Source organism: Aulonocara sp. 'chitande type north' Nkhata Bay, linkage group LG13 (genome assembly GCF_057382095.1).
Source record: "Aulonocara sp. 'chitande type north' Nkhata Bay isolate Kocher_YH1m ecotype deep benthic linkage group LG13, A_spYH_male_GT1.1, whole genome shotgun sequence".
Classification (NCBI taxonomy): Eukaryota; Metazoa; Chordata; class Actinopteri; order Cichliformes; family Cichlidae; genus Aulonocara; species Aulonocara sp. 'chitande type north' Nkhata Bay.
Window position 1 is genome coordinate 1,282,510 of NC_141356.1, and position 11,852 is coordinate 1,294,361.

Here is an 11,852-nt window from a genome sequence, read left to right on the forward strand (position 1 = left end):
CATCCTTGTGATGCTTCTTTATTTTTTAAATAAGCCAGTCTTTACACATCAGCACGTTTTACCTGTGGTCGGTTTAACTAACACAGACGACTTTCAGGGCGGGTGACTGCAAAGAGGACCGCGACAAACACGCAGCTCAAACTGTCCAACACGCTTTCCCAAAGCCACCGTAAATATGACGTCATACTTTACATCACATCATGGGTACAGTGTCAGTATCACGCAGGGAGGTCTGCAAACTGCCCTCAGAGTGAGGAACTGTTCCTAACTATGATGCAAACGCCGTCAAAGAAGAGTGAAACAAACAGCCCCCACCTCCTTTGCCTCCTCTGAGCCTCTGACAGGATGTACTGAGGGAGGTGATTCACTGTCGACTGGAAAGGAAACAAACAGGCTGGATGTCAGATCTTCACACTCTGATTGGTTCATACCAAACATGGTGTGTGCTGCTCACGGTCGTCCTATTCGCTGCGCTGATGGCTGACTACGTCTGAGTCACAGGTATGTGTTATAATGTTTGAAGTGTTGCTACTTGATGCCACAACTCCAACAAATACACAAAAACACCAATGACCCCGCTCTCCCTGACCTCGCTGCAGTGGACAGCCGTTTCCATGTATTTGTGTCAGTGTTGATGGCGCACTTGCACATCAGCGTCCATCTAAGTGTAACAAAGTCTTTGAAAAGTACAAGTTCAAAAATCTTTTTTATGCCTAAAGAAGAATAACGGTCGTCATAATTCATGCATGAAAGGGTCGAACACGTCATCACTCACCATGTCTCTGACAGTCAGTGCACAGCTGTAACACAACAGGCTCTTCAGACGTGTTGTTTCTGGTAGTCTGTAATACAAGTGCAATACAGAAAGCTCAGCTATGAGCACCCACAGGGACGAGTCTGCAGTCGATGCTTCAAAAACTGTTTCAATGAAGAAAGGAAACAGCAGACGAGCACACGATGCACAGAAGAAGAAATGTGGAAGACGTTCCTCCCAGTTCACTTTTAGGACTTGACTGGTTTTTAGATGAAATCCATCCTACAGGATATAATCTCAAACACTTTGTTGCAGGCACGTGTGAATGAAAGCATGAAAGTGTCCAAATGACAGCATGCTGCCACTGTAATAGATTACCCTGTAATGTTACAGGTCTTATACCCACAGAGGGGCCTGTGGTTGCAATTATCTCAAGAAACCTGAACTTGCCTAGCCACGAGCTTTCCTCCAAACCTTAGCAGTTACAGATCAATCGAGCTGAGAAGGACCAATCCTAGCTCTTATTTTTAAACATTACAGCATTCTCAAAATAAGCAGGGATTAAACTAGAGGTAACCAAGAAGCCAGGCCAGTGAAGAAAATGTCAAAGCTTATTTCTTACATTACCGACTCTCATCAAAGAAATGTGTCAGAGTGTGACACAGCACCTAGTGGATGCACCTCATACAGTTTAGCAAACATTTGCCACATATGTCTGAAAAAGAGAAAATAAACACTTACTTAGCAGAAGAACAGCAGCCTCCATCACTTCCTGCTCTCCCACAGCCCCGCCCTTCTGCAGAGGAACAGCACTGTGCGGTGAGAGGCGGCGACTCCGGCCTCCCTGTTTAACAGAAGCCGTCGTAAAAACACAGCTTTGTATCCATGTAAAGTGGAGCTTGTTCAGTTCTGAAGCAGTCACTGTACCTGGCTCTGGCCTCGGGGTTTCAGCAGCGCTGCCTCGCAGACACTTGGACCCGGACAGCTGATCTGATATGAGCGTGGCCTGGAAGGCCGACGCCTCCTCTGAAAAGATGAAGACAGACCGGTTCAGTCGCGCCGTCCTGAACCAGAACGATGTCCTGCAGATGGTTTTCACCAGAGACTTCATCCCAGGATTATAACACTAACAATGAACAGCAGCCTAGAGCCTCATAATCCAGTGTTACCCTGTGCGGTCACTGCCACAAGTCAGCATATAAACAGATTTAAATACAGATATTAGACGATGCTGTTAGCATTAAGTGTTACTACACTATTATTAATATGTTTATTACCACAGCAGCTATAACACTGGTATTTCACACTACTTTGTAATTAGGTGGTCATAACGTGCCATTACCACAATATTACCGTTATTCTACATGATTATTGAGCTGTAGCAGAAATGGCGTCTGCTGGTCTTTTCCTGATTATGACAGAGTATTGATCCATTATTGATGGGACCATGTGGGCTCGCTGCTCTGTGCTCAAAGATGTTTGTATGAACTGCTCCACAGTCTGTTATTAACATTGTGAATGTGAGCAAGAAAGAAAACATAATCTTCAAAGCTGTAATTACAGTCCTGTGGCTGCAGCACTTTGGCCTTGTTTCCACATTTAGAGGGATATAATCCAGTGGTTCGCTTTCAAAATAAAAGACACGCACCAGATAAGAAGTTGCAACGCGCGTTTGCGTACATGAGAGGAGGACAGACATTTGTTTAGAACTCTGACGGATGTCGAAGAAGAAAGCTCCTCTAAGCAGTTACGTTGGTGTTGCTCCACCTCCAAAGAAATGTCAGGCGTCCGAACCGCAACAGAAGCGCGTATTCTTGGAGAAGTGGCTGCAGGAGGTGAGCTGGCTTCAAACAAACGATGAGCGCACGGAGATGTGGTGCAGAATGTGCCGTGACAATCCCACTCCCACTCTAGCGGACAATCACAGTCCAAACGCGCGTTGCAACTTCTTATCTGGTGCGCGTCTTTTATTTTGACAGTCATTGCACACCTGCGGACCCCTTATGTGCAGCCCTGCTTATAAATAAAGCTGAAGTGGAGCACTGTAATGTGCACAGTTACTCCTGTGTGTGTCAGTGATCTGCAGGCTGGCGCTGCCTGTGGAGCGCCTCACTCACCCACAGCAGTATCCAGGCTGCACAGACACAGCAGACATCGGTCACAGCCGTCGGCTCCTGACCTTTTCCTACATGCAGTCTGCAGCTTCTCACTGGTCCTGCGTAACACACGTGCTGGGTTTAACAGCGAGACTGTCTGAGGAAACCTGCAGCACACATGATATGTTCAAAGCGCTGATGTGCATGAAGCATGTGTGTAACTGCAACCTGTAGATGGTGCTGACAGTGGAGGGGAAGTCTGTCTGCAGTTTGGTGACAAAACTCTCTGTGAGACGTTGGATGCTGGCCTTATCCACCGTCTGTGGAGCACAGAGCAACAAAACTGTACACAGGCTGGAAACCCTGAGACTCCTGGAGGAGGCGCAGGGAGAGGAAGAGACGATGCACACAGCAAAGGTCCTGACGTCTCAGGTGATGATAACAAATACGTCAAACATAGAAAACCTCCCTCCGTCTGTGATAACACCCATTTCTGTCTCTGCCAAAGTTTAGCAGCCTCGTTTCCCCTCGCGCAGTTTCTGAGAGAGCTTTGCTCACACAGTTCAAGCCAAACCATCGTATTCATGATGAAGCCCAGCTTAACCATCCAGGAACCTACAATAAGGGACTTCTTCCTGATAAGCCGGTGAAGAAGCCTGGATTTAATCTGAGGTCGTTTAGTTACAGGGAAGAAAAAGAAGATGGAGCGCTTTGCTCGAACAAGGACATTAATAAACATGAATGGTTCAAAGATGTAAGGAGGGAAGCAGAAACTGTCCCATGGGAACAGTGCACAGCGGCACAGGTCATGTACACATCTGTACACATCTGTACACATCTGTACACATCTGTACTGATGGAGCGCGTTTCATGAATAACCTTGATTATTTGTGGAAGTCGGGATCAGAGAGTAAAATCCTGTTTGTTCTGGGGCGCACGCCTGAACCCGACGTCCTACAGGCTGTCCATAACACAGGTCTGAAGCAGGGTCTCAAAGCCGTGGCCCGGGGGCCACTTGTGGCCCATGTCACACCCTCTTGCGGCCTGCATGTTAACATGAAGAAATATGATGCAGTTTGGTCCCTGAAGTGACTTTGTGTTTGTTGTTGAGTGCAATGTTAAAACAAGTTGTGTAAAGGATGTAATATGAGCAGAGTGCAAACGTGCTGTGGCTCATGTGTGTAGCTGTGTTGTGTTAGATGTGAACACAGCAGACGAGCCGTGTGTTAGTTAAGAGGGAGGAAAACAATCTGTTCATGTTTGCAGTTTTGTTACATGAAATTTAAAACAAACAAACAAACAAACAAACAAACAAACAAACAAACAAACCACTTTCAGAAACATTTCTGTTTTCCTGTTTGTTTTTGTACTACGTGAACAGGCCGTCCAATGAGCTGGCAGCGCCTGCAGCGCCCCCCACAGGCTGACTGACAGCTGTTCCAGCTGTGACTGACAGCTGTTCCAGCTGTGACTGACAGCTGTTCCAGCTGTGACTGACAGCTGTTCCAGCTGTGACTGGAGCGTTTGCTTTGCTGCTCTGACGCTGCTGCACATTAAAGCCTTTCACACACTTTGAATGTTTCATGCTTTACCTTCGTGTCCACACTTGGAATAACAACATAGGGCACAGTGAACAGATGGTTGTAGTAAGCTACTTCTTTGGCAGAGTAGTCTCTCATTGGCCGCACTAATATGATGTCACCGTATCTGGAGTCAGAGAAACCCTGTTTAAAACAACGACAGCATTAAGAGCAGATTTGCTTTAAGTCAAACTTTAAATGCTGGAATACGACCTGATCCTTTACACGAGGTGACGAGGTATACGCACTGTGTCCTGGGCCAGCTGGGCTCCTCTGCCCAGTGATATACTGGTGAGAAGTTTAACAGCCAGTCGGGTGCAGCTGTCTCCCAGCATCAGTTTGCTGTAGCCCTCTGTACGAGCTGTGTGCACCAGCAGATGCTGCCTTTGAGGAACACAACACAGTCAGGTCAGGGGCTCACGTGGTGGACAAACTCAGTCGGGAATCAAAGAACCGTTTCGTGTCTAAGCAGCAAAAGCATCACAAGTAGGAGAAGCGAGTGCTTGACGCCTGACCTTAGTGTGTTCAGCAGCTCTTCTCTGGCCGTCAGCGTTTTAACTGAACCGAGCAGCTGCTGCAGCATCAGCGTGTGCGACTCCTGAACGCGAGGCAGCAGCGTCTTCTTTGGTTCTTGTGGCCTCGGAAAGTTGCTGCCGTCAGTCTCGACAAAGTGATGCACGGCTGCTTTGTAGGCGCTGGCAGGTTGCTCTGAGGGCGACGGATTGGTCGCCACGACCGAAGCGGGCAGGTCCAGCACCTTAGAGAACATCGGCGTATATTTAACACAGACGCTGGTTCAGACAGACCGCTCTGTGACCAGCTTCAGTCTAATTAACATCAAGAGCAGCAGGCTCGGCCGGCTCTACACAGACCTGCTCCAGAGGTAAGATGTAGAAGGGGAAACCAGTAGCCTGAAACACTGCCTGGAGCTCAGCCACTGTCCTCTGTCGCTCCTCCACCGACTGACCTATCGCAGCACCCTCTGGGAACAAAGACACACCCCTTTACAAGGTTTCTTTTTTAGCCAGAATCATTTCAGAAAAACGTCACCAGAGACGCAGAAATAGAAGAGAAGAGCCTTTACTGTCCGTGTGCAGCCAGACGTACCGTCGATGAAGGCAACGCCAGGCACGAATCTCAGCTTCTTGTTCGCTTTCTGACTTAAACCCTGTGAAGAACATCATTAACTATTTATGGCAGTTAGAGATATTTTAATGCCGGTTTTAAGAAGTTGATAGACTATAATATAATATTTCATGCTTTTCTACCACAACAGTGGATCCAGCATCAACTCAAAATCCTGCTCCTTAAATAATCAGGCCCCATCTTATCTTAATGACCTTGTAGTACCATATCACCCTATTAGAGCACTTCGCTCTCGCTCTGCAGGCCTACTTGTTGTTCCTAGAGTATTTAAAAGTAGAATGGGAGGCAGAGCCTTCAGTTTTCAGGCCCCTCTTCTGTGGAACCAGCTTCCAGTTTGGATTCAGGAGACAGACACTATCTCTACTTTCAAGATTAGGCTTCAAACTTTCCTTTTTGCTAAAGCATATAGTTAGGGCTGGACCAGGTGACCCTGAATCCTCCCTTAGTTATGCTGCAATAGATGTAGGCTGCCGGGGATTCCCATGATGCACTGGGTGTTTCTCCTCTCTGCATTTAAATATGACTTATTATTAACCTCTGGCTCTCTTCCACAGCGAGTCTTTGCCCCCTCTTTCTTCTCTCACCCCAACCAGCAGCGCAGGGGTGGGGGGCAACTCCAGGCCTCGGGGGCCGCTGTCCTGCAGCTTTCAGATGATGATCCATCACAGCTGATTCAAACGGCTAAATGACCTCCTCAACATGTCGTGAAGTTCTCCAGAGGCCTGCTGATGACCTCATCGTGCGATTCAGGTGTGTTGACCCAGGGTGAGATCTAAACCTGCAGGACAGCGGCCCTCGAGGCCTCGAGTTGCCCACCCCTGCAGTAGCAGCAGATGGCCCCGCCCCTCCCTGAGCCTTTCTTCCTGTTAAAAGGAGTTTTTCTTTCCCACTGTCACCAAACTGCTTGTCCTACTGATTGCAGGGCTTTTCTCTGTTGTATGATAGTAAGGTCTTTATCTTACATTATAAGGAGGCAGCTGTTGTTGTGATTTGCACTATATAAATAAAACTGAAGTGAAATGACTTGTGGTGACAATGACACACCTCTTGAACTTGTCTGAGCATTGAACAGGAAGAAGGGCCTCCGGACACAGCCAGCAGGACCTGGATCAAAGGAGGCACACAGTTCTGACGCTGTCACAAACACTTCCAGCTTCTGCTGATTATTCTGGCTCAAAGACAAACTCGGACAATAAAATGGAGCAAAGTGAATTTTGTTGTGTTGAGTCAGGAACGACTTACCTTCTCTCCGGGGAAAATGATCCTGTTCTTGCCGAGCACAGCTTTGAACTTGTGAATGAAGAAATCTTTGAAACAGAGCCTGAACGACACAGAAACAGGATGTGAGCACAGCCACTGCAAACACGCTAACACCTCACATGACCTCCATGTACAAACGCATTTCTTTCAAACATCAGAAACTGTGCTGGGCTCACAGTACAGAAAAAACTTTTGTGTTCTCAGCAGCCAGTGTACGTCTATTCTTCACCAGCCTGAGCCGCGCGTCTCCACTGAGGGAGGAAGTCCACCTGACAAAGAAGCATCTGTGGTGGGCTGTGGAAACAGGCCAGAGCCAGTCTGGCTGAGCTGGATGCATCATGCCAAGCAAAGTTATGCAGGGTGGGCCGTTTCTATGGATACAGCGTAATAACATGGGGATGGTTGGTGATGTTAAAGTCCTGTTTGTGGCACATTAGTATATGTGAGGGGGAAACTCCTCCAGATGGGTGGTGACCATGGTGGCCATTTAGAAGTCGGCCATCTTGGATACAACTTTTGTTTTTCCAATAAGAAGAGGGTCATGTGACACATCAGACTTATTGGTAATGTCACAATAAAAACAATGGTGTGCTTGGTTTCAACGTAACTTTATTCTTTCATGAGTTATTTACAAGTTTCTCTTTGTTCACAGTCATTGACATGTCGAAGAGGTTAACACGTGAGGAGCGGATCGAAATTGTGTTGATATCTGGTGAACGCAGTAACGAGGTCATTGCAGCAGATTTCAATGCAAGACCCCCTACGAGACCACCCATCTCCCATGCTACAGTTAGCAAACTGCTTGCTAAGTTTCGTGAAACTGGTTCAGTGTTGGATTTGCCAAAATGTGGACGCAAGAAAACTGTGACTAATGAAGAAACATCAGTGGCTGTCCTAGCTTCATTCAGCAAGAGCCCACAGCGTAGCACTCGCCGCATGTCGCTGGAGAGTGGCATTAGTCAAACATCCCTTGGCAGATATTAGCTACTCACAAATGGCACCCTTACAAACTCCAGCTGCTGCAGCATCTCAACGAGGATGACCCAGATCGGCCACAGAATTTGCAGAATGGGCAAAACAAAAACTGGAACAGGACCCTCAGTTCACGCAGAAGATTTTGTTCAGTGATGAGGCAAACTTTTATGTGAATGGTGTTAACAAACAAAATCACCGCTATTGGTCTGACACTGACCCACACTGGATGGATCCCTCCAAGACTGTTGGAGCAACAAAAGTGATGGTTTGGTGTGGTATATGGGAACAACGACAGTGGGTCCATTCTTCATCAATGGAAACCTCAAGGCTGCTGGATATTTGAAATTGCTACATGATGATGTGTTTCCCTCTTTATGCACTGAAGCTGGCACGTTCCCTGAGTTTTTCCAGCAAGATGGTGCACCACCACATTATGGGTGCAGGTCCGAGCATTCCTAGATGAACAGTTTCCTGGAAAGTGGATTGGTCGTCGTGGGCCAGTTGAATGGTCCCCAAGGTCTCCCGATCTGACCCCCTTAGACTTTTATCTTTGGGGTCATCTGAAGGCAATTGTCTATGATGTGAAGATACGAGATGTGCAGCACCTGAAACTACGGATACTGGATGCCTGTGCTGGCATTTCTCCTGCGGTGTTGCTATCAGTGTGTGAAGAGTGGGAGAAGAGGGTTGCATTGACAATCCAACACAATGGGCAGCACATTGAACACATTTTATAAGTGGTCAGAAACTTGTAAATAACTCATGAAAGAATAAAGTTACGTTGAAACCAAGCACACCATTGTTTTTCTTGTGACATTACCAATAAGTGTGATGTGTCACATGACCCTCTTCCTATTGAAAAAACAAAAGTTGTATCCAAGATGGCCGACTTCTAAATGGCCCCCATGGTCACCGCCCATCTTGAGGAGTTTGCCCCTCACATATACTAATGTGCCACAAACAGGACTTTAACATCACCAACCATTCCCATGTTATTACGGTGTATCCATAGAAACGGCCCACCCTGTAGTTGGTCTGTTCCACTGTCCATGAGCGCACGGTGGTGGCTACGCTCACCGTCATCACAGATGCAGTCATGTATCCCTGCAGTGAGGCACACTGCTGACCTTAAAAACACCCCAGCCACCACAGATGAGCTCTCAGTGTTATCACAGCTCTACATGTAGAAATGCTGCGCAGCTTACCTGCAGTACGCATCTCCTGCTCTGATGACCAAAGCTGCAGGCGCCTCTTTGCATTTGACACATTTCTTTGAAACACTAACAAACAGGAGAAGAGCAGCCATGTTAAAGCAGGAATGACACTGATGATGACAGTGAGGCGATCTGGGATTGTGTTCTCTATGGTTCCCTGTGGTTCTCCATGGTTCCTCCAGCAGAGTTCCAAAGACTTAAGTTGTAGCAAATAGTGATGCATGACTAAGGTTGTTTTTCATTTATACGATAAGCATTTTTAAACATATTTAGTGTTGTTGAAGTGAAGTGTTTACTGAAACCATTTCTCAGTTTCAATAATTGATATGCTGCGTTTATTCTATTTTCAGTAAACACAGCGTCTTTACTATTTTCCTAATATCAGGATCACTTCAGGAATTGCATTGAAGCTTGTAAGTTCTGCTGTGGCTTCATATATGAGAGAGAGGTCCGCTTCTGTGATGCTGAGTTTCAGTGTGTAAATAAATAAACCTCCAGAGAATCCTGCAGGTCATCTCAGCCAAAAATCCCCACATTTCAACCCGTCTGGTTATGACTGAGGAACAAAGGGCCCTGTGGCCATTCCCCAACTCTCTGTGAACGGCACTCACGGCCAGTGATCAATGATCATGATCATTCCCACATCAATGATTATAAACTGGGCAGCACGGTGGTTAGCACTGTTGCCGCACAGCAACAGTGTGGAGTGGAGTTTGCATGTTCTCCCCGTGTTTGCGTGGGTTCCCTCCGGGTACTCCGGCTTCCTCCCATTATCGGTTAATTGGATAATCCAAATTGCCATTAGGTGTGAATGTGAGTGTGAATGGTTGTCTGTCCCTGTGCGTTAGTCCTGCGACAGACTGGCGACCTGTCCAGGGTGCACCCCGCCTCTCGCCCTATGACAGCTGGGATTGGCTCCAGCGGAAGTGGATGGATGATTATAAACTGACCTCCCAGCTAGTTTCAGTCAGTCTAAGGTTGGAAACCTGCAGACTGACTGAAGGAGTCACCTGGTGATGATGAAACGTTTCTCTACGTCCAGATGAACAGGAGGTCTGCTGATTCAGTCACAGCATTCTGCCTTTTGTTCGCTTTATGTTTAAAAAACATCAAAACTCCACGGTGGGCTTAGCACACAGACTGTACCTCCTCCATCTACAGAGGCAAACAAAGTGAACCTGGATGAACTGGAGTGGGCTGCACTCCTCCTCTGAATGGAGTTTAAATTAAGTGGACGAGTGTCCCCAGTGTCACTGATATGCCACCACAGCGAGCTCAGCTACGGCCCAAAACGCCGGTTTGCACAGCCCGTGACGTAAAGGGCGGTGTTCCATGACCTGGCTGGTGTTCGGTGCAGAGTTCAGGTGGAGTTTTTACGGCGTCCTGACTTATTACACGAATGTTTTTACACCTTTTCGTACGGGTTGGGGAAGCGACGATTTTGGGCTCAGATGGCCTGCTGCTCTGGGACAAGTGTTCCTCTGATCTCAATATTATCAAGTGTGAACTTGAAGCTATTAAGGGACGTTCCAGTACATGTATTTGTAATGTACAGGTTAAAATGAAGTGAGATACTTAGAGGTAATAATAACTAAGGATCAGCAAAGAAGAAGATGCTTAAATCTGGACGTAGACTCAACCAGCGGCTCCGGACAGAACTGATGAGCAGCTCTGTCTCTGCATTATCGCAGACTCATTATTTAAAGCTGTTCTCATGAATGCATGTGATAAAGCTAAGCTTTACGGATCTTAGCACTGCACAACGATGCAGATGAATTGGCTACAACATTCACAGACACATCCCAGCTGCTGGACTCTTATTCCCCTCCATGTGATATCCAAACTAATGCGGTTATGATATCGATCAAATCCCAGCTAAGCTTATCTGCGTTTCATCGCTGGGCCTTTTTATCATCCATAAACATACTTATTGTCAGCACTGTAGACCTCAGCCTACCTGGGCGCGGCGGCGCGCTCCATCTCCCCCCGGTAATCTTCCTCCACCTGACACATCGCGGCCGTTAGGAGAGAAAACAGCCAAAGCGAGCTCCAACTGCCAGATCAGTGAAAGCTCCAGCAGCTGATTCTTTTCATCAGCAGACCAGCACTGACCCACTGCCTCCACACCACAGGCTCGTGTCTGAATCGTGTCGCTGTTTGATGACGTAGGAAACGCTTCTTTGGTACACCGTGAGGTATGTCGCCACCTAGTGGTGTGGAGAGTAGGCTGTTTGTCTAAAATCCTGGAAAGTGTTTTCTTGCAGACACAGGTGTATACGTCACTCAGGTGATGTAAACGTGTTACAGCGTGACCTCAGTGTTGCCGTTATGGCGCAGACATTGTTTTGTTGTCCCTGTCTTTAAGTATAAACAATATAAGTAGAAATGGGCTTATCCTTTTATATACATTTCGAAATATAAGCAAGAAAACTAAGTACCAAACTGTAACTATTAACTATCTGATATGGTGACTTTGTATTTTAGATTTTCTCAGTGAGGTTTAAATGTTTTGCAACTGTAAGTGTTGTTTTTATGTACCCTCACATATCAATGAAACCCAGAATCACTGCAGAAAAACCGCTATCATAGCCTCAAAGAGGCAAATGGATAAAAGCAATCATTACATATACCAGAAATCTCGTATTAGATGACAATGCACTATGCACATATTCAAACTAAAAACACACATTATCCCTGCTGATGGTTAGTTTAATGTAACCTTTCTTGCACAGGCTGTTGTTCCCCTGGTAACATAACATTACTACCTTTATAAATAAATGGCAACAACACAATTCTTTTAGGGGTTTGGGTTTTTTTAAATGAAAGA

The 11,852-nt window shown here is 46.6% G+C and overlaps 1 protein-coding gene across 2 annotated transcripts in view; it reads right to left on the reverse strand.

Moving 5' to 3' along the window:
• The window catches only part of ctu2 (cytosolic thiouridylase subunit 2 homolog (S. pombe)), a 13,222-nt gene extending 2,029 nt beyond the window's left edge, over positions 1-11,193 (reverse strand). Inside the window, exons 1-15 of one of the 2 annotated variants that reach the window (XM_086258215.1) lie at positions 10,983-11,193; positions 9,017-9,091; positions 6,819-6,897; positions 6,621-6,680; positions 5,538-5,598; positions 5,303-5,412; positions 4,946-5,187; positions 4,679-4,814; positions 4,443-4,574; positions 3,079-3,170; positions 2,872-2,969; positions 1,682-1,780; positions 1,496-1,598; positions 776-842; positions 316-374 (exon numbers count right to left, since the gene is read on the reverse strand). In XM_086258215.1, coding sequence (XP_086114341.1) covers positions 316-374; positions 776-842; positions 1,496-1,598; positions 1,682-1,780; positions 2,872-2,969; positions 3,079-3,170; positions 4,443-4,574; positions 4,679-4,814; positions 4,946-5,187; positions 5,303-5,412; positions 5,538-5,598; positions 6,621-6,680; positions 6,819-6,897; positions 9,017-9,091; positions 10,983-11,038 — 1,469 coding nt within the window. In that variant the 5' untranslated portion in view covers positions 11,039-11,193. The remainder of the gene's footprint in view (positions 1-315; positions 375-775; positions 843-1,495; positions 1,599-1,681; positions 1,781-2,871; positions 2,970-3,078; positions 3,171-4,442; positions 4,575-4,678; positions 4,815-4,945; positions 5,188-5,302; positions 5,413-5,537; positions 5,599-6,620; positions 6,681-6,818; positions 6,898-9,016; positions 9,092-10,982) is intronic. The other variant, XM_086258216.1, reaches the window with a different exon arrangement.
• Positions 11,194-11,852: the final 659 nt, after the last annotated feature.